General features: G+C 41.1%; 1 protein-coding gene and 1 pseudogene across 13 annotated transcripts in view; both read right to left on the reverse strand.

The window, feature by feature from the left end:
• Positions 1 to 17324, reverse strand: part of CEP164 (centrosomal protein 164) — a 77265-nt gene extending 59941 nt beyond the window's left edge. For 10 of the 13 annotated variants that reach the window (XM_036028529.1, XM_036028522.1, XM_036028527.1 and 7 more), the window contains exons 1-4: positions 17188 to 17324; positions 13716 to 13840; positions 10234 to 10336; positions 5074 to 5185 (exon numbers count right to left, since the gene is read on the reverse strand). In XM_036028529.1, coding sequence (XP_035884422.1) covers positions 5074 to 5185; positions 10234 to 10315 — 194 coding nt within the window. In that variant the 5' untranslated portion in view covers positions 10316 to 10336; positions 13716 to 13840; positions 17188 to 17324. Of the gene's footprint in view, positions 1 to 5073; positions 5186 to 10233; positions 10340 to 13715; positions 13841 to 17187 lie in introns of all 13 variants that reach the window. The other 3 variants (XM_036028520.1, XM_036028519.1, XM_036028521.1) reach the window with 3 other exon arrangements.
• A 5372-nt stretch (positions 17325 to 22696) lies between these two features.
• LOC114501059 lies at positions 22697 to 22809 on the reverse strand (annotated as a pseudogene).
• Positions 22810 to 23942: the final 1133 nt, after the last annotated feature.

Consider the following 23942-nt stretch of genomic DNA (forward strand, 5'->3'; position numbering starts at 1 on the left):
AAACAGCACCACTTACTGAGCCACAAAGTCAGTCTCAACTTGTAACAAAGAATATAATGAATAAATAAATACCCAAAATATGTCTACCTCATTCCCTTTAAACTATTATTTTAGAGCAAAAATTTTAGAAAATCAAATCAACTGATATGTATTTATGAAGCAGGCTTTATCCCAGGAATGTAAGGTCACTTTAGCATTTGAAAATCAATCAATATAATTGCTAACAGACTGAAATAGAAAAATCACATGGTCCTATCAGTAGATTCAGAAAAAAAAATTGATAAAAATCCAATATCCATTTCTGATTTAAACTCTCAGAAAGCTAGAACAGAGAATTTCCTTCTGACAAAAGAGCTTTTACAAAAACATACAGCTAACATCACACTCAGTGGCGAAAGGCTGACTACTTTTCCCTAAAGAAAAAGGCAAAATTGTCCACTGTCACCTGTTCTACTTAATTATATTAGAGGTTCTGAACATAAGGAATAGATATAAAAAGTATTTAGATTAGTAAGAAAGAAGTAAAAATGTCTTTACCCAGAAGACATGGTTGGTCATCTATGTAGGAAATCCTATGGAAACTACCAAAAAACTATTGGAATTGACATAAGGAGTTCAATAAATTTGTAAGATAAAAGATCAATATAAAAAAACAACTTAATTTCTATATAAAAGCAACAAATTGTGAAATTAAAATTTTAAATATACCATGTGCAAAAACATCAAAAATAGAAACTGTCAAGGCCATAGCAAGGTGGTTCAGCTAGTTGGAACATGGTCCCATACACCAAAAGGTTGCAGATTTGGACTTCCAGCAAGATGGAGGCATAGATAGATACACTTCGTCTCCTCACACAACCAAAAGAAGGAAACAACCAATTTAAAACAAAAAAACAACCAGAACTTCCAGAAAATCAAACTATATATAAGTCAAACGACCAAGGAATTAATGAAGAAACATTCATCCAGACTGGCAGGAGGGGTAGAGACGGGCAGCCAGGGTGGAGTGGACTCGAGGCAAGGCGGTGGTCGGAGGACCACTGAGTAAGGCAGCAGCTGGCATGCGGATAAACAGGGAGGAACAACTGGGGAGCGAGACAGACCATGCAACCCAGGGTTTCAGTACTGGGAAATAAAGCCTCAAAATCCCTGGCTATGAAAATCTGTGGAGGCTGTGATGGTGGGAGAAACTTCCAGCTCAAAGGAGACTTCATTGGAGAGATCAACAGGGTCCTAGAACATACACAAATCCACCCACCTGGGAATCAGCACCAGAAGGGCCCATTTTACTTGTGGGTAGTAGGGCAAGTGACTGAAAGCCTGCTGAGAAGCAAGAGTCTCTGGGACAACTTTAAACATTCCAACATCTGAATCATAGAGCAGACAGAAGGAGAAGAGGAAGAGCAAGAAATTGGAAATTTATTTGAAAAAATAATGACAGAAAACTTCCCCAATCTGGTGAAGGAAATAGACATAAAAGTCCAGGAAGCTCAGAGAGACCCAAAGAAATTGGACCCAAGCAGGAACACACCAAGGCACATCATAATTAAATTTACCAAGATGAAAGATAAGGAGAGAATCTTAAAACCAGCAAGGGAAAAGGAGACATTTACCTATAAAGGAGTTCCCATAAGACTGTCAGCTGATTTCTCAAAAGAGACCTTGCAGGCAAAAAGGGGCTGGAAAGAAATATCCAAAGTCATGAAAGGCAAGGACTTATATCCAAGATCCCTCTATCCAGCAAAGCTTTCATTTAGAATGGAAGGGTAGATACAGTGCTTCCCAGATAAGGTCAACTTAAAGGAGTTCATCATCACCAAGCCCTTATTATATGAAATGTTAAAGGGAACAGGAACAGAATTGCAGAAATGGAGGGTTATCAGCAAGGAAGGGGAAGGGGAAAGAATGAAGGAAAAGGTACAAGGAATAAGAAGCATAAATGGTAGGTACAAAATAGACAGGGGGAGGTTAAGAATAGTATAGGAAATGGAGAAGCCAAAGAACGTACATGCATGACCCATGGACATGAACTAACGGGGAGAATGCTGGTGAAAGGGTGAGGAGGGGGTACAGGGAGGACAGTGATAAGGGGAGAAAAAAATGGGACAACTGTAATAGCATAATCAATAAAGTATACTAAAAAAAAAGACAGCAGAGAATCCAGAAACAGAACCACACATAAAGGTCAATTTCTAAAAAATCTAAACACCCTTCAATATAAGTGGCTAAATAAATCAGGATTTTAAAAAATTTACATTGCATCTATGTATGGAAAAGCATGCAACTGATAAGACTTTCACACACAGACATAGAAGAGCAGTGGATACATTATTGCACTAATGTTTAGAAAATAAAATGTGTGGTGTGTGTGTCTGTGTGTTTTAAAGTACTGAAAGGAATTCACCAATTAATAACTCTTGGGATTGGGGGTAAGGGTAAAAAATGACATCAAACATAAATTTTAATGGCTTTTGTTATTTTAAAAACTGAGAAGTACTTCCCACCCTTCTTACAGGATGAGGGAGTGCCGGCAACCACCAGCAGGGAGGTGAAGGCAGCTGGCACAAAGCCTGGTGCACAGCGGACCAGAACTAATGACAGTTTCCTTCCTTCCATCCACCTTTTCTTTTACTTTTTTAATCTTTTAATATCAACATATATTGCACAAAGAAAGCTACAGATTAACATAATTATAAATATCTACTCATTACAATTATTACCAAATGGAATTTAACAACACATTAAAGAATATATTCTTACCAGCTAAGTTCATACTCATTAGCAAATATATTAATATAACCCATCATATTAATAAGTTGAAAAGAAAAATAATCACCTCCATAGATAAAAAGTAGAATTTGATCAAATTCACATCTATCCTTAATTTTAATTAACAATTTTTTGGAAATATAGCTTTTAATTGATAGGATTATTTTTAGTAAAAACCACTTCTCAATTATGAATAATTTTTCCCTCCAGTAATTTTTGCAGGTTTCTGGTGACATTTTTTAATTTAATCTTTACTCTATTTTTTCCATTACCACTCAGTCCCCTCATACTCCCCTGCCCCCCACAATCACCACAGTGTTGTCCATGTCCTTGAGTTCTTTTTCCTTTTTTGCTCAATCCCTACACCCCCTCACCTCCCCACCACTAGCTGGCATCCTGCTCTCCATCTGTGAGTCTGCCCCCATTTTCCTTTTTAGTTCAGTTTGTTCATTAGATTCCACATGAGTGAAATCATACAGTATTTCTCTTTCTCTGACTGGCTTATTTCACTTAACATAATGTTTTCCAGGTCCATCCATACTGCCACAAAGGGTAAAATTTTCTTTGTTTTTATGATCAAATAATATTCCATTGTGTAACTGTCCCATAGTTATTTTATCCACTCATCTACTGATAGACACTTGGGCTGCTTCCATATTTCAGTAATTGTAAATAATGCTGCAATGAACACAGGATGCTTATATTCTTTTGAATTAGTGTTTGGGCTCCTTCGGATATATTCCCAGAAGTGGGGTTGCTGGGTCATAAGGGAGTTCCATTTTTAATATTTTGAGGAAATTCCATACTGCTTTCCACAGTGGCTGCAGCAGTATGCGTTCCCAGCAACAGTGCAAGAGGGTTCTCCTTTCTCCACATCCTCACCAGCACTTGTTGTTTGTTGATTTATTGATGATAGCCATTCTGCCAGGTGTGAGATGGTATCTCATTGTGGTTGTATTTTGCATTTCTCTGATGATTAGTGATGTTGAGCATCTTCAAATATGTATTAGCCATCTGTATATCCTCTTTACACTTTTTTTAATGTCACTGCAGCAATTTATTGAGTATGTGTAAATTAAGGTATTATTATACTGATCATATTTCTCATGTGGCTTTTAGTTTAAAAAATAACATATCCAAAAGCAAAACAACACAGATATATTCAAAGTTAAAAACAGAGATAAAGAAGATAGAGATTATTCGATAAGGCAAATCTGATCATCAGGGTGGATATCAGAAACAAAATAGAAACCATTCTCTTACAAACACAACAGGAGTCCTCAGCACCTAGAACACTGTGTGTACTGTGGATGGATTTACTACAAACAAAGGTATTATGAAACTGGAGAAGGTCCAAGGGACCTTCCAAAACAGGAGACACCAAGTGAGAAGCTAAAAGGGTTCAAGTTCTTCAACAGAGAAGAGTAAGGCTACAACTGCAGTCATTTTAAAGTGTGGCCAACACATTAAGTGGATGGATAAGAACAGAATAATTATACCTAGCACACAAAAAGTTCACAATACCAGGACAAGAGAGAGCCCTAAGACATCTAGGGATGAGTGTAGGACAAGCACAGGGAAGTCCCATGCTTCAATAGGAAGTAAGCTCATGGCACTCACTTTAGGGAGTCGGCTTGGAAAGAGAACTCTGTACAGTGATGAGGAGAACAGAGAAAATATGCAAAACAGAGGAAACAGAGTCAGCAAGAGGTGGAGAGGATCAACCCTCTGAAGGGAGACACAGTCACACCTCCTTTCAGCTTCCCCACCTCAGTCAGTCTGTTTCCTTGCCATCAACCTGCTTCCCTGAGATAACCTGAGTGCCTCTCTGTTCCTCACAATCCAAAACTGGAGCTAAAACTGAAAATATGAACAAATCCACGAATGTGTACCTATTCATGAAGACATTACTCAAAGTCAGGGGTTGCCAAGGGAGCTGAAACCCTGCCAGTCTGTGGCCTCATCACAAACCTCTTTAGCACCAGGATCCATTGTGGACATGCTGACGAGGTCTCAATATCAGTCTACACAGACACCTTGTGAGTGTATCCAAAACAGATGCTGGTGCTAGAGGACCTGACCCAGGGCAGCAGCTCCTGGGACCCCAGGTATAAGTGCCGAACCCTTCATGGAGGCCATCACATCAGCCCATGCTCAGGCCCAGAGCATCAGCAAGCCCAGCAGAACAACGGCCTATTGCTGTCGCCAACCCTGTGCAGGCCAGACTGTTCGAAACATTTCCAGTGTCAGCCTCCCCCTGGCTCTGGCAGGCCAAGTCCATGGGTCACACCCATGCTGACTTACCAAGGTTTCCACTCCATGGGCAGTGGGGCCACAATGCCCTCCCGTGCCAGCCACATCAGTTCCGGTTCCTTGATGGGATCAATACCTATCTCTCTGGCAAATTCAAGAATCTCTGCAAGGAGAGGCAGAAGGGTAGAAAAGTAAGAGAGGTGGAGAAGTGCATGAAAAGAAAAAATATTACAATCAACCTGGCTGGCGTAGCTCAGTGGATTGAGCGCAGGCTGTGAACGAAAGCATCGCAGGTTCAATTCCCAGTCAGGGCACATGCCTGGGTTGCAGGCCACAACCCCCCAGCAACCACACATTGATGTTTCTCTCTCTCTCTTCTCTCTTTCTCCCTTCCTTCCCTCTCTGAAAACAAATAAATAAAATCTTTTTTAAAATCTTAAAAAAAAAAGAAAGAAAAAAAAATTACAATCAATCTATGAAATAATAAGAAGTATAAATGTAAGTCTCTGCTCCCAGTTCCTATTAATATTTGGTCTTTGACCCCAGTTCCTGAAATTCAACTTCTAAAACCCTTGTAATTTCCCAAGAAATAAAAGCATTTTTGTTCCAATGAGGTGACTCTGGGTGGGTTCCCGGATGGCTCCTGATGGGGCTGGTCACCAGAAAGATTAAGCTATGATTACAAGTTGGGAACTTTCAAGTTTAACCCCCCCCCATTCTTTGGATGGGGAGAGTGACTGGAAAATTAGTTAATGGATCATGTCTGCATGGTGAAGTCTCCACAAAATCCCTAAAGTATGGGGTTCTTAGAGCTTTCAGGCTGGTGAACACACTCATGTGCCAGTAGGGTGGTGTACTCCAACTCCATGGGGACAGAAGCTCCTACACTTGGGACTCTCTCAGACCTCATCCTATGTATCTCTTCATCTGGCTGTTCATCTGTATCATTTATCGTATCCTTTATTATATAATAAACTGGTAAACATAAGTGTTTACCTGAGTTCTGTGACTTGTTCTAGCAAATTATCAAACCTGAGGATAGGGTCGTGGGAACTCTGGTGTACAGCAGACTGATCAGAAGTACCAAGTACAACCAAGGACTTTCCATGAGCACCTGGAGTGGGGGCAGTCTTGCTGGACTGAGCCTTTAACTTGTGGGATGTGATGCTAACTCCACGTAAATAGTGTCAGAACTGAACTTGTAGGACATCTGACTGATGTCAGAAAATTGGTTGGTATAAGGGGAAAAGACTACACATCTGGTGGCATAAGTGCTGAGTTAAGAGTAAAGGAAAAACAGGGTTTTTTTCCCCACAACAACTTTTCTACTCTGCCTTTACTTTCCAAATTTTCTTCAGTGAGGGGGTATTAGTCCTATATAATAAATATATAATTTTGTTAAATTACAGTTATAAATGGCACAGCTGAATCAAGACATGCTATGGCCATACTCCAAGAATATAATCTGAAGCCAAGTTAACAAAGGCAAAAAAAAAAAAATAAGACCAAAACTTCAGTGTGGTAGGTGCCTCAGGAAGAATCCCAACAGCCACAGCTAGAACCACCCTGACTGAGGGCAGCCATACTAGGACACAAGCTCTCCCAAAATTGGCAAAATCTCAGTGCAAATACTCCTTAATCAACATACATGTTTGAAAAACTACAAAAACACTTAAGCCCCTTGGGGACCTTACCAACATACGATTAAAGTACAAACCAGGTGACAGGTGCTGTGTGAGAGATGTGACTGAGTGCCACGGGAGCACAGAGTAAACGGTGACATTTTAGTGGGCCAGAGGATATCTGAGCTGAGAAAGCAGGATGATACTCAGGCAGCCTTCTTCCCCACTCACTCAATCCTCCCTTCCACTAAGAGAGTTTCCTTTCAGTTTGGCTGTATCTGATGAACTCTAATACTTTTCGTGTACTCTTTTGGAATCGAGAATTTAGAAATGCTCTTTTCCCAGAGATCTGGAGGAAAAGGGGAAATACATGTACTAAGAGCTATCTCACCAAGAAGAAAAAGATATGTAAGACAAGCATTGGAATATGTCATCAGAGCCCCCAGGAATAACAAAATAATTTCTCAAGGGTCATCAGTGCCTGAGCCATCACCAATATGAGTCACCTCAGTAGAGAGTTTGGAAGATGACATACCTGGGGACTAGGAAACAAAAGCACTTTTTCAAAGGACCAGCTGGAATTTGGTTAGCCAGGGACTAATTTATTCATTGATTTCACAACCAGTTTTTGACTGCTTCCTAAGTACCAATCACCATGTGCCATAAACGAGAGAGAAATGGTCTCTGCCCATGGAAAACTTGTATCCCAGCAGAGGAAACAACCAGTAAAAAAGTGAACAGAGCCCTGGCTGGTGTGGCTCAGTGGACTGAGTGCCAGCCTGAGAACAAAAGGGTCACTGGTTCGATTCCCAGTCAGGGTACATGCTTGGGTTGCCAGCCAGGTCCCCAGTAGAGGGTGCACAAGAAGCAACCACACATAGATGTTTCTCTCCCTCTCTTTCTCCCTCACTTTCCCTGTCTAAAAATAAAATAAATAAAATGTTTTTTTTAAAAAAGAAGTGAACAGATAATTATACAGAGAATTAAAGCTTCTGATAGACGTAATGAAGGAAGTAAATGTGGTATGAGATAGAAGACGTTGAGATGGAAGGCACTGTGTCAGAAAAGTCAAGGCAAACATCTCAGAATGGTGACAACTGAGACCTGGAGGTGGAAAGGAGCCCCGCAGAGCTCCGGGGAAAGAGCACTCAAGCAGAAGAAGAGTAGGATCAAAAGGCCTGTGGCAAGAAGCAGCTTGGCCCATCTGGGGACTGCCAGAAAGGCCACGTGACTGGAAGAGGCAGACAGTGGCACCTGGTGAGCCTGCCAGGTGGCAGGGCCAGGTCATGCAGAGCTCTACACACCCCACGAAGGGTGCTATGCTGAGTACCATGGAAGATTTTAATAATCAGGATTATCATAAGATATTTATAAATCAGAAGATTTAATAGTTGATATGATCCACTTTACACTTAAAAAGAACACTCTGTGCTAAGTAGAACAGACAGGAAAAAGGGGACAGTATAAGCAGGGATTCTAATTAGTAAGCTACTCAGACTCTAGGAAGAGAAAATGGTGGCTAGAGCTTAGGATGTGTAAACTTGGACTAGGCAAAAGAGAGTTTTTATTAAGATCCTTAGAAAAACATTAGAACTCATTTACAAAGGATGAAGCAGTACAAACTGATCATTACCAAAGAGTCACAGAGATGGAGATTAGAGCACAGGAGATCCAGTCAACAGTACTGTGGTAACTGTGTGGGGAGCCAGGTGGGCACTTGCAGCAGTGAGGGGCCGCTCTGCAGAGTGCACGACTGTATAACCACTTTGCTGTACATCTGAAACTACTACAGAATAAATACAGAGTGAAAACTGTAATTTAAAAAAATTTTAAGAAAAAATATTTAAGAAATAAAATGAGCAAGAAATGTCCTAAAACTTGTATGAAGAAAAATTTAAGTCACTCCTAAGAAACAGAAAAAGACACAAATGGAAAGGAATACAATGTTCTTAGCTAGGAAGACTTAACTTCATAAAGATGTTACTCCTTTCTAGGTTCATTCATAAGTTGAACACAATTTTCCTGAGATACTAACAGTTCCCACATACAGTTCCCAGAACTGGATAAGGTGATTCTGAAGATTACAGGGAGATAAAATAAACAAGATAACCAAGAAAACTTTGAGAAAAAAAAGCAAGGAGGGCATTTCAACCCTACTAGATATGAGAATTTATTATTGAGCCCCAGTAGTTGACAGTACCATACTGGCTATGAATAGATAGTCCAATGGAAGAGAGGAGAAAGTAGATCCAAATACACACAGGCAGCACCCAGTGGGAGAAAGATGAATTATTCCATCAATGGTGTGGGAACAAACCTAGAGGAAAACATAAGTGTTTATCCCGGGAGTAGGGAAGGCTCTTCTAACTGTGATACAAAATTCAGAGGCTGTATGAGAATAGACTGATACATGTACATTTAACATGAAAATGAAAAATTTCTACATGGCAAACAACAAAAAATGTATGCTATAAGCAAAGTCCAGGGCTTAATGTGAGATCCATGGATTCCTGAGGGTGCAAGAGTTCTTTCCCCCTGCCAGCAGGTCCTCAAACCATCTGAATCATAAGCAAAATTTGTGTGTCCAGGTCCATAACTCATGAGAATTTCAAAGGAATCTTCACCCCCCAAAATGTCATAGTGCTTCAAAGTGTAGGCCCTTTAGTAAGAATACCTGGGTATAGATCCTAGCTGTACCACTTAGAAATGTGTGACTGCAGAGAAGTTACTTAACCTTTCCGTGCCTTGGTTCCCTCATCTGTAAAATGAAGATAATAAAGTACCTAACTCATGACTTAATTACTATGAGGACTGAAATGGAAATACATGTAGAGTTCTTACTACAGAGGATAACACAGAGTAGTTCTGAATGAATCTTGTTATTATTGCTATTAATATTATTGCAGTTGTTAAAAAAAAAAAACTGTAGTTTGTTCTTAAGAAATTAGGTTTCCCCTGGCCTCAGTACACACTATATTTTGTAAAATCCCTTACTATATTTTCATTAAAACTAGCTATTGGCCTAGACCTGACTGGTGTGGCTCAGTGGGTTGGGCGTCATCCCGCAAACCAAAAAGTCACTGGTTCGATTCCCGGTCAGAGCACAGGTCTGGGTTGTGGGCCGGGTACCCAGTTGGGAGTGTGCAAGAGGCAACCAATTGATGATTCTCTCACACATCAATGTTTCTCTCCCTCTCTTCCCCTTTCTCTAAAAATAATAAATAAAATCTTAAAAAAATGAATCATTGGTCTAATCCAAGATCAGTGCACTTTTTCTGTAAATATTTTAGCCTTTGTGGGTCAGTCATATGGTTTCTGTCACAACTACTCAATATTGCCCTTGCAGCATGAAAACAGCCATAGCTAATACGTGAACAAATAAGCATGGCTGTTTTGTAAATAAAACTTTATTTACAAAAACAAGCAACAGGCCAGATTAGGCCCGTCGGCTACAGTTTGCCGATGCTTATCTAACCCAAATATACTGAGCAACCTTGTACATATACCATCTTTTCATCAGAAAACAAAAATAAATCAGAGATAATTCCTGCCCTCAAAGAACAATGACAATCCACCCCAGGCCTCTCACCTTGCTCACTGGGGATGTAGGTTTCATCATAATCTTCCTCCAGAACCAGCTGGTCTCCTATGCGGACAGGTCTTCCGGCCATGATTGGTCTGGGCTCAAATGCCTAGATACCAGAGACCCCCACCCAAAGAGAAAATCAGTGAGTCATCTGAGAAGAGAAAAAGTTGGAGCTGACCTTTCAAACCAATTTTGCTGGGAATTTTCCAGATGCTAGGAAGCATTCACATCTTATGGCTCTGTGCCTGGGAAAGTTCCCTGAAACACATCTCCCAAAGTCCCAAAGGCTTGCAGAAGACTCGGTGGACCACAGGAGATCTGAAAATCCAACTCTCTCAAGAGATTGACTTCCTATCCCTCAAATGGAGACCTGGACCCATAGCTACAAAACCCTAGTGACCAAAATAACTAACAGCACACCGCCCCTCCACCATATACTAATATGGCCCTAGTGTGGTCAGTGTCTCAGCACATAGCCCTATTTGCATGTCCCTATTTACTATAACAATGCCCTCAGGGAGCTTACACTCTGGTGGAGGTGGCATACAGAACCTCAATAGTAGTACTAGGCAAAAGAGAAAAACACATCCTGCTCTGAGAGTACTGAGAGAGAAGTAATAACACATTCCCACTGAAAGGATGAAGAAAGGCTTTATCAAGGAGCTGGGTACCAAAGGCTAACAAGAGGTTTGACAGTAGACAGAGCTATTCTAAGCAGAGAGAATATCATGTGCAGATAGATGCTCTCAGTGCTGGACACCAGAACCCAGGGCAGGGGCTGGGGTGAAAAGCCAGGTTAGGGTCTGGTCCATGCTCAAGATCCTTGACTCTGCCCTGCAGTACAGGGATCAGGAGGGCATCATTGCCAGTTTTGTTGAAAGAAAGTGACACACAGTGGCCTTTTCTTAGGGTGAGAACTCTGGCAGGAGTGGCATAGCTAGATTAGAGAAATGAGCCTGGTATCAGGAAAACCACTGAGAGGGCTTAAACTAGGCCAGAAGCAGTGGGAATGGAGAAGAAGGGACAGATGCAAGGGATGCTTTGATGTAATTGAACTAGGACATGGGGGGAAAGAGTGGAAAGGAATCCAACTTGAATCCAAGGTTTCCAGCTTCAGGGACAGGATGGTGCCAAATTCTTCAACTGACAATCTGGTACGCTTCCAGAATTGTTCCCCCTTTCCCATCCCTACTCCTGTACTACCTCAGGACCCCAAGGTCACACTGATCCTCCCCTACGGCAGCTCTCATGCTGGAGCCCCATTACACAGAGACAAGTCACCCTGTAAAGTGGCTGCTGTGGCCACTACTCTAAGTGTGTCCCCCAACTGAGGAGGTGTCAGCCACACCATGTGACCAACAGGAGTATGGAGGAGAAGGTCCTGGCCTCTCCTGTAACAACAGCCTCTTTAGGAAGCTGTCATTGTCCCACCTGGAGCAGCAGGCATGACACAGTTCTCTGAAAGCAGAAAGACCCTGTCATCAAAAGATCAGAATGTGGCCTGCAATGAGTGCTCAGGACAGGACCGGATCTGGTCATTCTGAATCTGTCCCAAGATTTTTAGAGAGGGACCCTGATAAAAGGCATGGGATCTATGAGGGATCATTACCGAGGCCAGCTCTGCACAGCTGAGAGATGGGCAAGGGATGTGTCTTGCCTTAAGACTCACAAGAAATGGTTCCCTTTGTCAGTCCTCTGGACCCAAGGGAGCAAGGCTCTACCACCTCTTATTCCCACCATGATATCTCCAAGCAGTAACCTGGGGCAGCACCTCAGGAAGAAATGCTAAAGGAAGAAGCATTCTTCTCTGCAGTACATAAGACCAAGTGGGAATCTGGCCCTACCATCAGAACCTGTTAACGCCCTGTGGACATAATGCTTCAGCCCCTGCACACAGTCAGAGATGGGTAGGGCCACTGACCCTGAAAGTAGAGCCGAAAAGCACCGGGAACAAGGGCAGGAGACGTGGCTTAAGGAGTCTTTAATCCTCTGATTTGGAGAAGAGAGGGAAGGGGAAGGATCCCTGGGAGGGAAGGATCAACAGTAGCCTGAACATTAGACTGGACACTATTCAATACAATAGGCAGTGATCTATACCAGGCTTTGTATCAATTATCTCAGAGGATTTGAGAAGTTCTGCATTAGAGAAGGGTTGCCCAACCCTAAACACATCACACTTCTAGAAAGCATGGGCAGGTAAATCTCTGTCCTTGTTGGCAAAGAGTCTAATTAGCTATATAGATAGCTATCTATATATAACTATTTAAAGGTCAGAAAGACTCCGGATAATCTGAGTTCATGGATCACTCCAGCGTCAAGCAAACCTCGTGCCAGAAAAAAATTAAAATAGGGGTGGACTGTATTCTACCTTCTTTCCTCACCTTGCCTGGCTTCAGAAAAGATGTGGGTAAGGACAGGGCCAAAAGAATAGGAACTGTAGAAGTGAGGGAGGTGGTGGGAAGAGAAACCATATTTATTTAATGGCTACTAGAGATCATTTATTTACTTGAGAACTATTTATTGAGCTAAGCTTATTTATTGCTGGGCACTAAAGATGCAATGGTGATAAAAACCAATTCAGCTGCTACTCCACTGGAGCTACAGTGTAGTGGAAAAGGGTGACAAACCAATCAAAAAGTCACAGATCAATGTATAACTATAAGTGAGTTAAGAGCTCTGGAAGAAATAAGCCTGACTTAAATAAAGCCTATACTGAGAACTGAAGGACAAGGAAGTATTCACTAGACAAAAACAGAGGAACAGGTGTTCTAACAGAAGCAGCAGCATGTGCAAAGGCCCTTCAACAAGAAATAACACCAAACATGGCTGGAGATGATGCTGGGGAAGTGGGTGGAAGCCAGGCCATACTGAGAAGTTGGCCTTTGTAAAAAAAAAAAAATTTTTTTAAGCTGGGAAAGAGTTTTTGTTAGATAGACATTTTGAAAAGATCACTCTGGCAGCCATTGGGAATACAGACTGGAATGGAAGCCAGATTGGAAGCAAGAAAATCAGAGTTGCTTCACAGACATTAAAGTGGGAAACCATGAGGTAGTCTGAGACAGATAATGATAACTTGGCTAGAGTGGTTACAGAGAAGATGAGATATCTAAGAAAGCAGCCCTGAGATCTGCTATTGCAAATACATGTCATGTGTCCTAACATTTCTTTCCAAGGCTGAGATTGTGAGGGACATCACTAGACACTCAGAGTACCCTAGACATGTCTTCAGAACTATCAATATTATACTCCATGTAGCCCTGGCTGGTGTGGCTCAGTGGATTGAGTGCCAGCCTGCAAACCAAAGGGTTGCCGGTTCAATTACCAGTCTAGGGCACATGCCTAAGTTGCAGGCCAGGTACCCAGTGGGGGATGCACAAGAGACAACCATGCATTGTTTCGATCCCTTTCTTTCTCCCTCCCTTACCCTCTCTAAAAATTAAGAAATAAAATATTTTTTAAAAAATCATACTCTGTGTAGCACTTACCAACAGATCAGTTGAAATCTGATGAGCCTTATTTGCCACCAGGCCTGAGACCTTGTATGAGCCACAACAATTGTAGGGGAGGGGTCATCCAATTGCACTCATCCATCTCCTGCCAATCCCAGAATCTAGCCAAAAATAAATTTTTAAAAAAGTGGCTCATACACCTCCTCCAGGAAGCCCTCCTTGGCTAACCTCAGCCCCTCCCATCAACTCATAACCTCCTCAGCAGTAAGAACACAGTTTTCATATGTTCATAAGCATATTACTCCTAATATTACTTTTTTCATGGAAATGTGTTCCACCTCTCTTCTTAAACCACAAACTTATGAGGGCCACGCCTCCTCCACCCTCTGCATTTTCTGACCAAGCACAAAATAAGGTATATAAACTGTAGGAGCTCTGTCTCTGTTATACACCATTAGCATAGAACCAAAAAATCTCAAGAGTCAAAAAAAAAAAAAACAACCCTGTAAGAACTTTGGTCTAACTACCCCTCCCATGCCATATTTTTCCTCTCTATGCATTACGGGCCACACAGCACAGTGGCTGAAGTACCACCTTTGGGGCCAGAAATACCTGAATTCAAATCCCAGCTCTCTTGCTTACCAGCTGCATGACCTTAGGCAAATTAGGCAAGGTCCTTCACCTCTCAAGGTTTCAATAACCACATGTGTATAATGGAAACAATAATGATAATCTACATCAAAAAGTTATTTGAGTAAAAAAAAAAAAAAAAAAAAGTTATCTGAGGCCCTGGCTGGTGTAGCTCAGTGGATTGAGCGCGGGCTGGGAACTAAAGTGTCCCAGGTTTGATTCCCAGCCAGGGTACATTCCTGGGTTGCAGGCCATAACCCCCAGCAACCGCACATTGATTTCTCTCTCTCTCTCTCTCTCTCTCTCCCCCCTCCCTTCCCTCCCTAAAAATGGATGAATAAAATCTTAAAAAAAAAAAAAGTTATTTGAGGATGAAATGAGGTACTTCTCATAAAGTAACCAGCATAGTCCCTAGTACACAATACATGTTAAACTGATGTTATTGCCAATTCCACAATTAGATAATTATTAACTATGAAAAGGTCTTTCCCATATCAAGCCAAAAATCTGTTTCTAAGAAACTTCCTCCCATTTGCCTATTCTTCCCTCTGGATTTAAAGAGAGCACCCAAGGCTTATCTACTCCAAGCTAAGTATCCCTTTCCATTCAATACATGCCATTGTTCCCCAATCCCTCAACATTGTGGTAAGCTTCCTAGAATGCTGTCTGATTTGTCAGCATAGCCAAAAATTTTTGGACATCAGAACACGAACAAAGCATATACACGCATATGCACGATTAGGGATCCCTGCATATTTATTTCTTCCTCCCTGCTTGAACAATTATAAAGAAAGTTCAACTCAGGAAAAAAATTTACCATAGAAGGCTTTGGGGAGAAAGCAGAAGATAGTTGATTATATAGTAGCAATAAGCACAGGTTTTAGAACATTCTTGGATTTAATCCGAGCTCTACCACTACCAGCTGAGTAGGATGCCTGTTTCCTCATCTGTAAAATGTGGATAATAACAATACCTATTTCAAAGAGTTGTGAGTTATATGATTCAATACATGTAAAATAGTTAAAACATAGTAAGATCTAAATAAATGTTAGTTGTTGTTATTACTATTCATTCTTCTAAAAAATTTTTATTGTTTTATTTTTTTATTTGTGAGAGGGGAAGGGAGGGAGAGAAACATCAATGTGAGAAACATCGGTCAGCTGCCTTCTGTATGCGCCCCAACTGGGGACCTAACCTGCAACCTAGGCATGTGCCCTACTGGGAATCAAACCAGTAACCCTTCAGTTTGTGGGACAATGCCCAATCAACTGAGCCACAGCAGCCGGGGCTACAATTCACATTCTTAAAGGGCTTATTTTGCATTGTTCCAGAAGACAGATCCAGTATGCAGGCATATAAGTTAAGGCCATTCACACACTCCGTAGCCAGTTATTGAACACCAACCACAGGCAGGCACTGTGCTCACTATTAAGGCTGCAAACCTGACTACACATGGGCTTGAACTCAGCGTAGCCTAGCTGGGAAGCCAAACGCACAAACACATGGCTGTATAATATGTTAACCACATTAAGGGAAGTAACAAAATACAATGGGACACAAAAGTAAGGGCAACTAACCTTATTTTGCAAGAGCAGGGAAAGCACTACAAATAAGAGGACCATTGAAATGGTTCTTGAAGGATATGCGGGAGTGCACCATGATAAGGGAGTAAGGGAATTTAAGGCAGAACAAACAGCATGCACGAGGCAAAGAAGAAAAAGAATACAGGGAGTACAGAGAATTCATTACAACAAAAGCTGACACTCCCTGAACACTTCCTCTGTTCCTCAAACTATACTAATGCTTTACATACATCACCTCATCTTATCCTCTTAGCTAGGGAGATTATTATCCCCATTTTTCAAATAAAGAAACTGAGTCTCATAAAGTTTAAAAACACATTGTCCAAAGTCTCACAGCTAGTAAATGACACAGCAAAACATGCATACAGCCACATCTATGTGACTCCAAAGTCAGATCTAACCACTCTGACATGACCAGAGTGCAAGGGACAACCAGAAGGTGGCAGAGGAGAGAGAGAAGGTGGCCTTCATCTACAATGGAAGGCAAGGAGCACATTATAAAGCGCTGTATCGTGTACAGGATGGGGAGTCATTGCAGGATTTCATGATGGCTGTGTAAGAACTAATCAGAGGAGGGCAAGAACGGAGGCAGAGGGACCACTTAAAAAATTATCCTGAAGGCATAGGCAACAAATTATGAAATTAGTGGCTGTGAGAATAGAAAGGAAGGGCTTATCATGGATATTAGGAGAAGAACAACAGGGCGTGATGTCTACAGCAAGTGAGGGAAGGAGAGGTGGGAAATCAGAGCACTTAAGCCAGTATCCTGTTCCCTGTTACCTTTTCATTTTTACACCCTGCCCAACAGCCTCACCTGGCATACGGCCTAGACTGCTGGAAATACCCAGCAAGTATGTTTGCTGCATACATTAGATGAAGTTCAGGTGCAGATTTGGCTAAGTGAATGAAGTCCTTCACTGAAACATGAACTATAAGAGGAGGAACAGAGCTGGAGGACCAGGGAGGTTGGGGAAGGTGCAGTTGGGGATGATCAGTAAGCGGGACTGACCTCAGGAGTCTGGATGGAGCTAGTGTGGGGAGTCACCATTAAATAGATAGTAACTGAACCTCTATGTGAAATCGCTGCCTGGCCAGCAATCGGCCTAGGGTCCCTTTCGCCACTCGGAGAGATTCTGGATGGATGCACACTAGTCCGGCCGTTACTTTTTCACTTCTTTCTTCAGTTCTCGCTCACGCTCGTGCACATCCCGCTCGCTGGCACACGAAGAGTGCCTCGACTCCCCCGCTTCCCTCCTTTCCTCACCACCCAAGCCCTCCCTCAAGGATGTCCTCACCTGTCCCTCACCCCGGAAAGTTCTGGGCGAGGGTTCCCGGGTCTGCAGCTTCCCCAGCACCACCCGGGGTTCCCAGCTTTCCCGCTTCCAGGGACGCCGGGGTGTTGCCCCGCAGCGGTCCCCAACCACTTCCGGAAAGGGTAAAACCTAGCAACTGAGAGTCCCGCCTCTACCCGGAATCAATAGGTCACGGAATGAGAGTTCTGGCATTGGATTGGTTAGATATCCCATCGGATCACGGAAGAGTGCTGCACGTTTACCGTTGCACAATGGTAGATGTAGTCCAATATAGTGGATGTGGATCGCAAGGGGTTAAAAGAGAGCTCTGAATTTAGACATGAGGGTAATTTCTTGGGGACAGGAAAGGGAGGTTCACAATATTTAGGGAAACATGAATTAACTAAGGCAATGTATTGCTCCTCATTTTTTAGTAGTGTGATTTAATATCAGGTGAACAATATACTAATTATGAATAGTGAACCCATAAGCTGCTAATAAACATATGTGAATAAAAGGTAAGGGAGACCCCCCCCCCCAAAAAAAACCAACTATGGGACATTTACACAATGGAATACTACTTGACCTATAAAAAAAGAAGGAAGTTTGACCCTCTGTAACAGTATGGAAGAACCTGGAGAAGATTATGCTAAGTGAAATAAGCCAGTCAGAGAAAGACATTTACCATGTGATTTCATTTACGTGGAATCTAATGAACAAACTGAACAGATAGGCAAAGTAGAAACAAACTCATAGAGAGCAGGCTGACAGCTACTAGGGGGAGGGATTGAGCAAAAAGGAAAAAGGACTCATGGACATGGACAACAGTGTGGCAATTGGTGGGGGCAAGAGGGTCAAAGGGGACTAAATGGTAATGAAAAAATACGATTAAAAAATCATTTTTTAAAAAACTGGCTCTCTTGTGCTCTGATTAAATCAATGAGCACCTGACCAGGAGTTATAAGACTAGTTTCTACTATCTTTTCACCAGAGCACAGGCTCAAAATGGGGATAATATCTGTCACAACAGTTTCAAAGAGACTCTTGAAGAGGAAAAAGAATGACACAGTGTGTAGCCACTCCACACACCCTCTGCCAGAAAAGGGTTGCTACTAATATAATTCCAAAGAGCTTTAGTTTTGCTTACACAGGAGACAAATCTTCCTTTCTCTCATACGCCTTCAACCTCCTAGAGATGGTAAGAGTAGCACAAACAGCTCTGGCCATTATCAATCAAAAAACTAGGGAACAGGAAAGTTAAGAGATGTTACTAGTAGAAACATATAGAGAATGAAGCACCTGAAGAAGCTCCTGGTAAGTTCCATTGTGAAGATGTATCAGGCTCCCACTAACTCCTGAAACGAATCCCAGCACCAGTCAGAGGTGATTCCAGAATGAGGAAATCAGGTTATTGTTCCTGTACATCTCAAACCAGATATCCAGAATGTAGACCTCATGTTTAACTTTAAATATTTCTGTGGCAGTTCTGCCTATACTTCCTTTATTCTGCCTGCAGATGAAAAATCATTGTTCCCCCTTCCTCTCCACACTGCTTAAAAGTTTTTCAGAGGCTAACAGGACCAGCCTCGAGAGGAACTAGAAGGGTTCACCAGTTTAGTCATCACAGACCTTGCACAAAACAGGGATTTAAAAAACCATTTTTAAACTTGGTCCCAAGTCCAAGAACTTGCAATCAATTTGGTTGACTTCAATATCCATGGAAATTCTTAATTTCTGTCCCTTAGCATGAGTCCCTTACTCTCTCATGGGCAGAACTAAAAAAATAAGGGTCTATGGAGTTAATGGGATTAACCCTACATAGATAAGCAGTTTGCATTTTATCAGATTTCCATATAGGTTTGTACTCAGAAATGCAAACCAATTTTTAAATGCCCTTAGGCAAACAATTAAGAAGGCAAGTCTTTGGGGGGCGGGGACAAAAAGGACATACCAGCTGATGTGCCAGTAAAATGCCCAACAAGTGAGGAAGATAAACTGAGAATTTCACACAGTAGGTTATTTTCTGCAGCCAGGGATGAACATTTAGGGGTCATTTTTCAAAGATGGGGGAAGAAAAAAATAAATTAGTCTCAAATTTTATGCCCTATCCCCAGGTCAGAAATTCCACTGTTAAAACATTTCTTCTTTTTCATACTATTCAATTGTAATATACAAAATAATGACCCACTAAATTAGAAAGAAAAACACTCATTAATCCTACAATTGAAGAGGAAGGGACAAGCAAAGGAACACAAATAGAGGACTCATGGTCACAGACAATAGAGAGAATTGATGGTGGGAGTAGGGGGAGTAGGGGGTAGCGTGAGCAATAGGGAAAAAGGTGAGAACACTGTTACTAAACAACAATAAATTGAAAAAAAGTGAAATGTTCCCACCACACTTTCTATCCAGCTTATATAAAATCACAAACTGCCTTCCCACATCCCTTCTCTACTTTATTTTTCTCCATAGAACATATAACCATCTAAAATACCGTCTATTTATTTCTTTATTGTCCATCTCCCTGTATTAGAATGTAAGTTGCATGATGGTAGGAATTTTGTCCATTTTATTATTGTATCCACAGCATCCAAAACAGTGCTTAGCATCTAGTAAGCACTCAAGAGACATTTGCTGAATGAATGAATGAATGAATGAGCAAATGAAAGAGGACGTGAATCCCACACTTTAGAGAAAACTGCTGTGAACATTTTGCTTCTTATCTACCAGACCTTTTAAGGTTTATACATACATTTATATCACATGTAGATACTTCTTAATTTTTACAGAAATGAGATCATAGTGTATATGTTGTTCTACATGTTCTTTTTAAATATGTTATTGATTGTACTATTACAGTTGTCCCATTTTTTCTCCCCTTTATTCCCCTCCTCCCTGTACCCCCTCTCCCACCAGCATTCCCCTAACTTAGTTCACATCCGTGGGTTGTTCATATAAGTTCTTTGGCTTCTCCATTTTTCATACTATTCTTAGCCTCCCCCTGTCTATTTTGTACATAACATTTATGCTTCTTATTCCCTATACCGTTTCCCCCATCCTCCTCCTTCCCCTCCCAGCTGATAATCCTCCATGTGAGGATTGTTTGATCTTCTATTTTTTAGATAAGTCTCTTTAACATTTCATATATAAGGGCTTGGTGATGATGAACTCCTTTAACTTGACCTTATCTGGGAAGCACTTGATCTTCCCTTCCATTCTAAATGATAGTTTTGCTGGATAGAGGAATCTTGGGTGCAGGTCCTTGCCTTTCATGACTTGGAACACTTCTTTCCAACCCCTTCCTGCCTGCAAGGTTTCTTTTGAGAAATCAGCTGACAGTCTGATGGGCACTCCTTTGTATGCAACTGTCTCCTTTTCTCTTGCTTCCTTTAAAATTCTCTCCTTATCACTAATCTTGGGTGATGTAATTGTGATGTACTTTGGTGTGTGTTTCTTTGGGTCCAACTTCTTTGGGACTCTTTGTCTTTTTCCTTTGCCAGATTAGGGAAGTTCTCCTTCACTATATTTTCAAATAAGTTTTCAATTCCTTGCTTCCTTTTCTCCTTCTGGCATAGCTATGATTCAGATATTGGAACATTTAAAGCCTCTCCTCATTTTTTTTTTAATTCTTCTTTCTTCATTTTGTTTTGGTTGAATGTTTCTTTCTTCTCTCTTGTCCAAACCACTGATTTGAGTTCCAGTTTCCTTCCCTTCACTGTTGGTTCTCTGATCATTTTCCTTTATTTCACTTTTCATAGCCTTCACTTTTTCCTCTGTTTTGCAATGATACTCAACCATTTCTGTGAGAATCTTTATTACCAGTATTTTGAACTGTGCATCTGATAGGTTGGCTATCTCTTCTTTGCTTACTTGTATTTTATCAGGAGCTTTGATCTGTTCTTTCACTAGGGCCATATTTTTTTGTCTCGATGAGCCTGTTACATAGTAAGTGATGGACCCTTAGGTATTCATCAAGCAGGGCAATCCAGGCCTCTGCATTGTGGTGCTGTATGTGGGAGAGGGGGTCTGAGAGGGAACAATGCTGCTTGCTCAGCTTTCCACTGACTTTCAGTCACCTCCCCTGCTACCCAAAAGCAAATGGGGCCCTTCTGGTGCTGATTCCCAGGTAGGTAGGTTTGTATATGTTCTAGGACCCTGTGGGTCTCTCCAACAAACTCTCCTGTGAGGCTGGGAGTTTCTCCCACCACCTCAACCCCCACAAGTTCTTTCGGTTAGAGCTTTTGAGGCTTTATTTCCCCACACTGGGACCCTGCATTGTGTGGTCTGTCTCACTCCCTAGTTGTTCCTCCGGTCTATCCTCATGCAGATGTGGGACCACCTGGTCTTCCAGCCACCCCATTGCCATGAGTTTTCTCTGGTTCTGGCTGCCCATCTCCGCCCCTCCTACTAGTCTGGATGAATATTTTTTCTTTAACTCCTTGGTTGTGGGACTTCCATACAGTTTGATTTTCTGGCAGTTCTGGTATTTTTTGTTTCTAAATTTGTTGTTGTTCTTCTTTTGGTTGTGTGAGGAGACAAAGTGTATCTACCTATGCCTCCATCTTGGCCAGAAATCTACAACATGCTTTTTTCATTTAACATTTCATAAACATCTTCCAAGGTAAGGTTCATAAGAAGTTACTCCATTCTTTATAATGGTTAGGTAGGATTCCATTCAATGAATGTCTCATTCTCTTACCGATAATAATTTATTTTGTTTTCAAAGTTTGACTAATGCACACATGCTGAAATACTGTTATTTTGCTGCATAGTATTTTAGCATTGACATTGCTCAAAGAGTATGTTTTTTACATTTTAATAGGCATTGCCAAGTTTCTCTCTAAAAATGGATTAGTTTACAGTCCAACCAACATCTTCAGTAACACCACATATTACCAATTTGAGACACAAACTAATAATAATAACAACAATAATAATGCTATCTAAGTGTTCTTTTAATTTCATTCTTTTACTATTAGTGAAGATGAACTTTTTCCCATGTTCATGACCTTTTGAATTTTTTCTATTAATTACCTGTTTACATTATTTGTTCATATTTCTACCAGGTTGTTTGAGGTTTCACTTATGGAAGTTCCTTGTATGTTAGAGACATTTGTGTGTTGTTGTTCCATTATGTAATAAATGTTATGTTCTAGTCTGTCACTTATCGTTTAACTTTGTCAGTCATTTTTCTCAGAAGTTATAATGGTAACAACACTAATAGCTAACTTTCATTGAACATTCACAATATGCCAGACACTGTTCTTTGTGATTTACATGGACTATCTCATTTAATTTATACATTATGAGGTATGAATTGTTGTTACTACTTTTCACAAATGAGAAAATTGAGGCATTGGAGGATAAGTGACTTGCCTGGGTTCTCTCAGTTACTAAAGGCAGAACCATAACTGAAATGCTGGAAGTCTGATTCTACAGAATTTTTAAAAACTTAAGTAGTTAAGCCTGTCCATTAAAAAAAAAAAACTTCTGAGTTTTGTTAGAGAGACCTTCTTCAACATAAGAATATTAAATATTCTTCTATTTTTTTCTGTAGTTTTCAATGAGCAATAATTGTGCTTTGGATAAACCTCATTGGCTACAATACTGCCACTGCCCAAAGCTTTTTTTCTGTAGTTTTATTTTTAATGTTAAGCACTTTGATCTATGTGGATTTTATTTTTAGGTAAGAGAGGGATTTTATTTTCTTTCCTTCCAAATGGATAGCCACTTGTCCCAACAACAGTTATTGAATAATGTATTTTCCCTCTGGTATGAATTCCAGCTTTATGTATACAAAATTTCCATATATACAGTGATCTATCAATTTTTAATTTTTAACTTGTGCCTAGTCACTTTATTGGTTAGAATTTTCTGCCCATAGAATATAATCTGCAAATAATGACTCCTTTGCTTTCTGATGTTCATAGCACTTGTTTCATTTTCTCATCGTTTGAGTTAGCTAGACTGGCCTAAACTATGTGGGATAAGAGCAGTGATAGTATCCTTCCCTTTCCTAAGCCTGATTTTGATGGGAATAACTTTAGCCTGTTCCTATTATGTGTTCTATGTTTTTCTGTTACTTTGTTTAAGATGTTTTCCCTTAGCTTTATCAGAAGGACTACTGGATTTTAACAACAGTTTTCCACATTTGATAAATAATATGTTGATATAATCATATGGCTTTTCTCCTTTAAGTTATTAGAGCTCCAAAGCTTTTCCGTTTTAAGCTCTTACCAATTAATTTACAGATACTTTTAAAGTGATAGCACTTTAAAGCTTACATAGCCATTCATCCCTAGTCTGACTGACAGCACAGAAATCAGGAGGGTCTCCAGAATTCACAGCATCTGGAGTGGAGGTAAGAGCAGATAGAGCATTAAGGCACAGAAAGACTCTGGTTCTCATCTGCACACAGATTGCAGACTCATGGAAATCCCACCCATTCTATAGGCTCCAATTAAATACCACCTCCTTCCATCGAGTCTTCCCAAATCCCCCCAATTTCCCCAAAATCCCTACCCTTAGGGACCCATCATTTTGTATGGTGCATGTGCACTTCTTTCTCTCTGTGGTCCCAGAGCCTGGCAGAATGCCTGGCGTACAGTGGATGCTTAATAAATGCGGAAGTAAGGACTGACAGAATGAGAGGTCAGCCGCCACTCTATCCTGATGGCTATTTCCCGCTGTGCTAGGCCCCAGGCAACCTTCCCCGCCAGGGTCCTGCAGGATGGACTCCGTCTCGGCAGAGGGCATCC

Source organism: Phyllostomus discolor, chromosome 6, assembly GCF_004126475.2.
Source record: "Phyllostomus discolor isolate MPI-MPIP mPhyDis1 chromosome 6, mPhyDis1.pri.v3, whole genome shotgun sequence".
In the NCBI taxonomy this organism is placed as follows: domain Eukaryota; kingdom Metazoa; phylum Chordata; class Mammalia; order Chiroptera; family Phyllostomidae; genus Phyllostomus; species Phyllostomus discolor.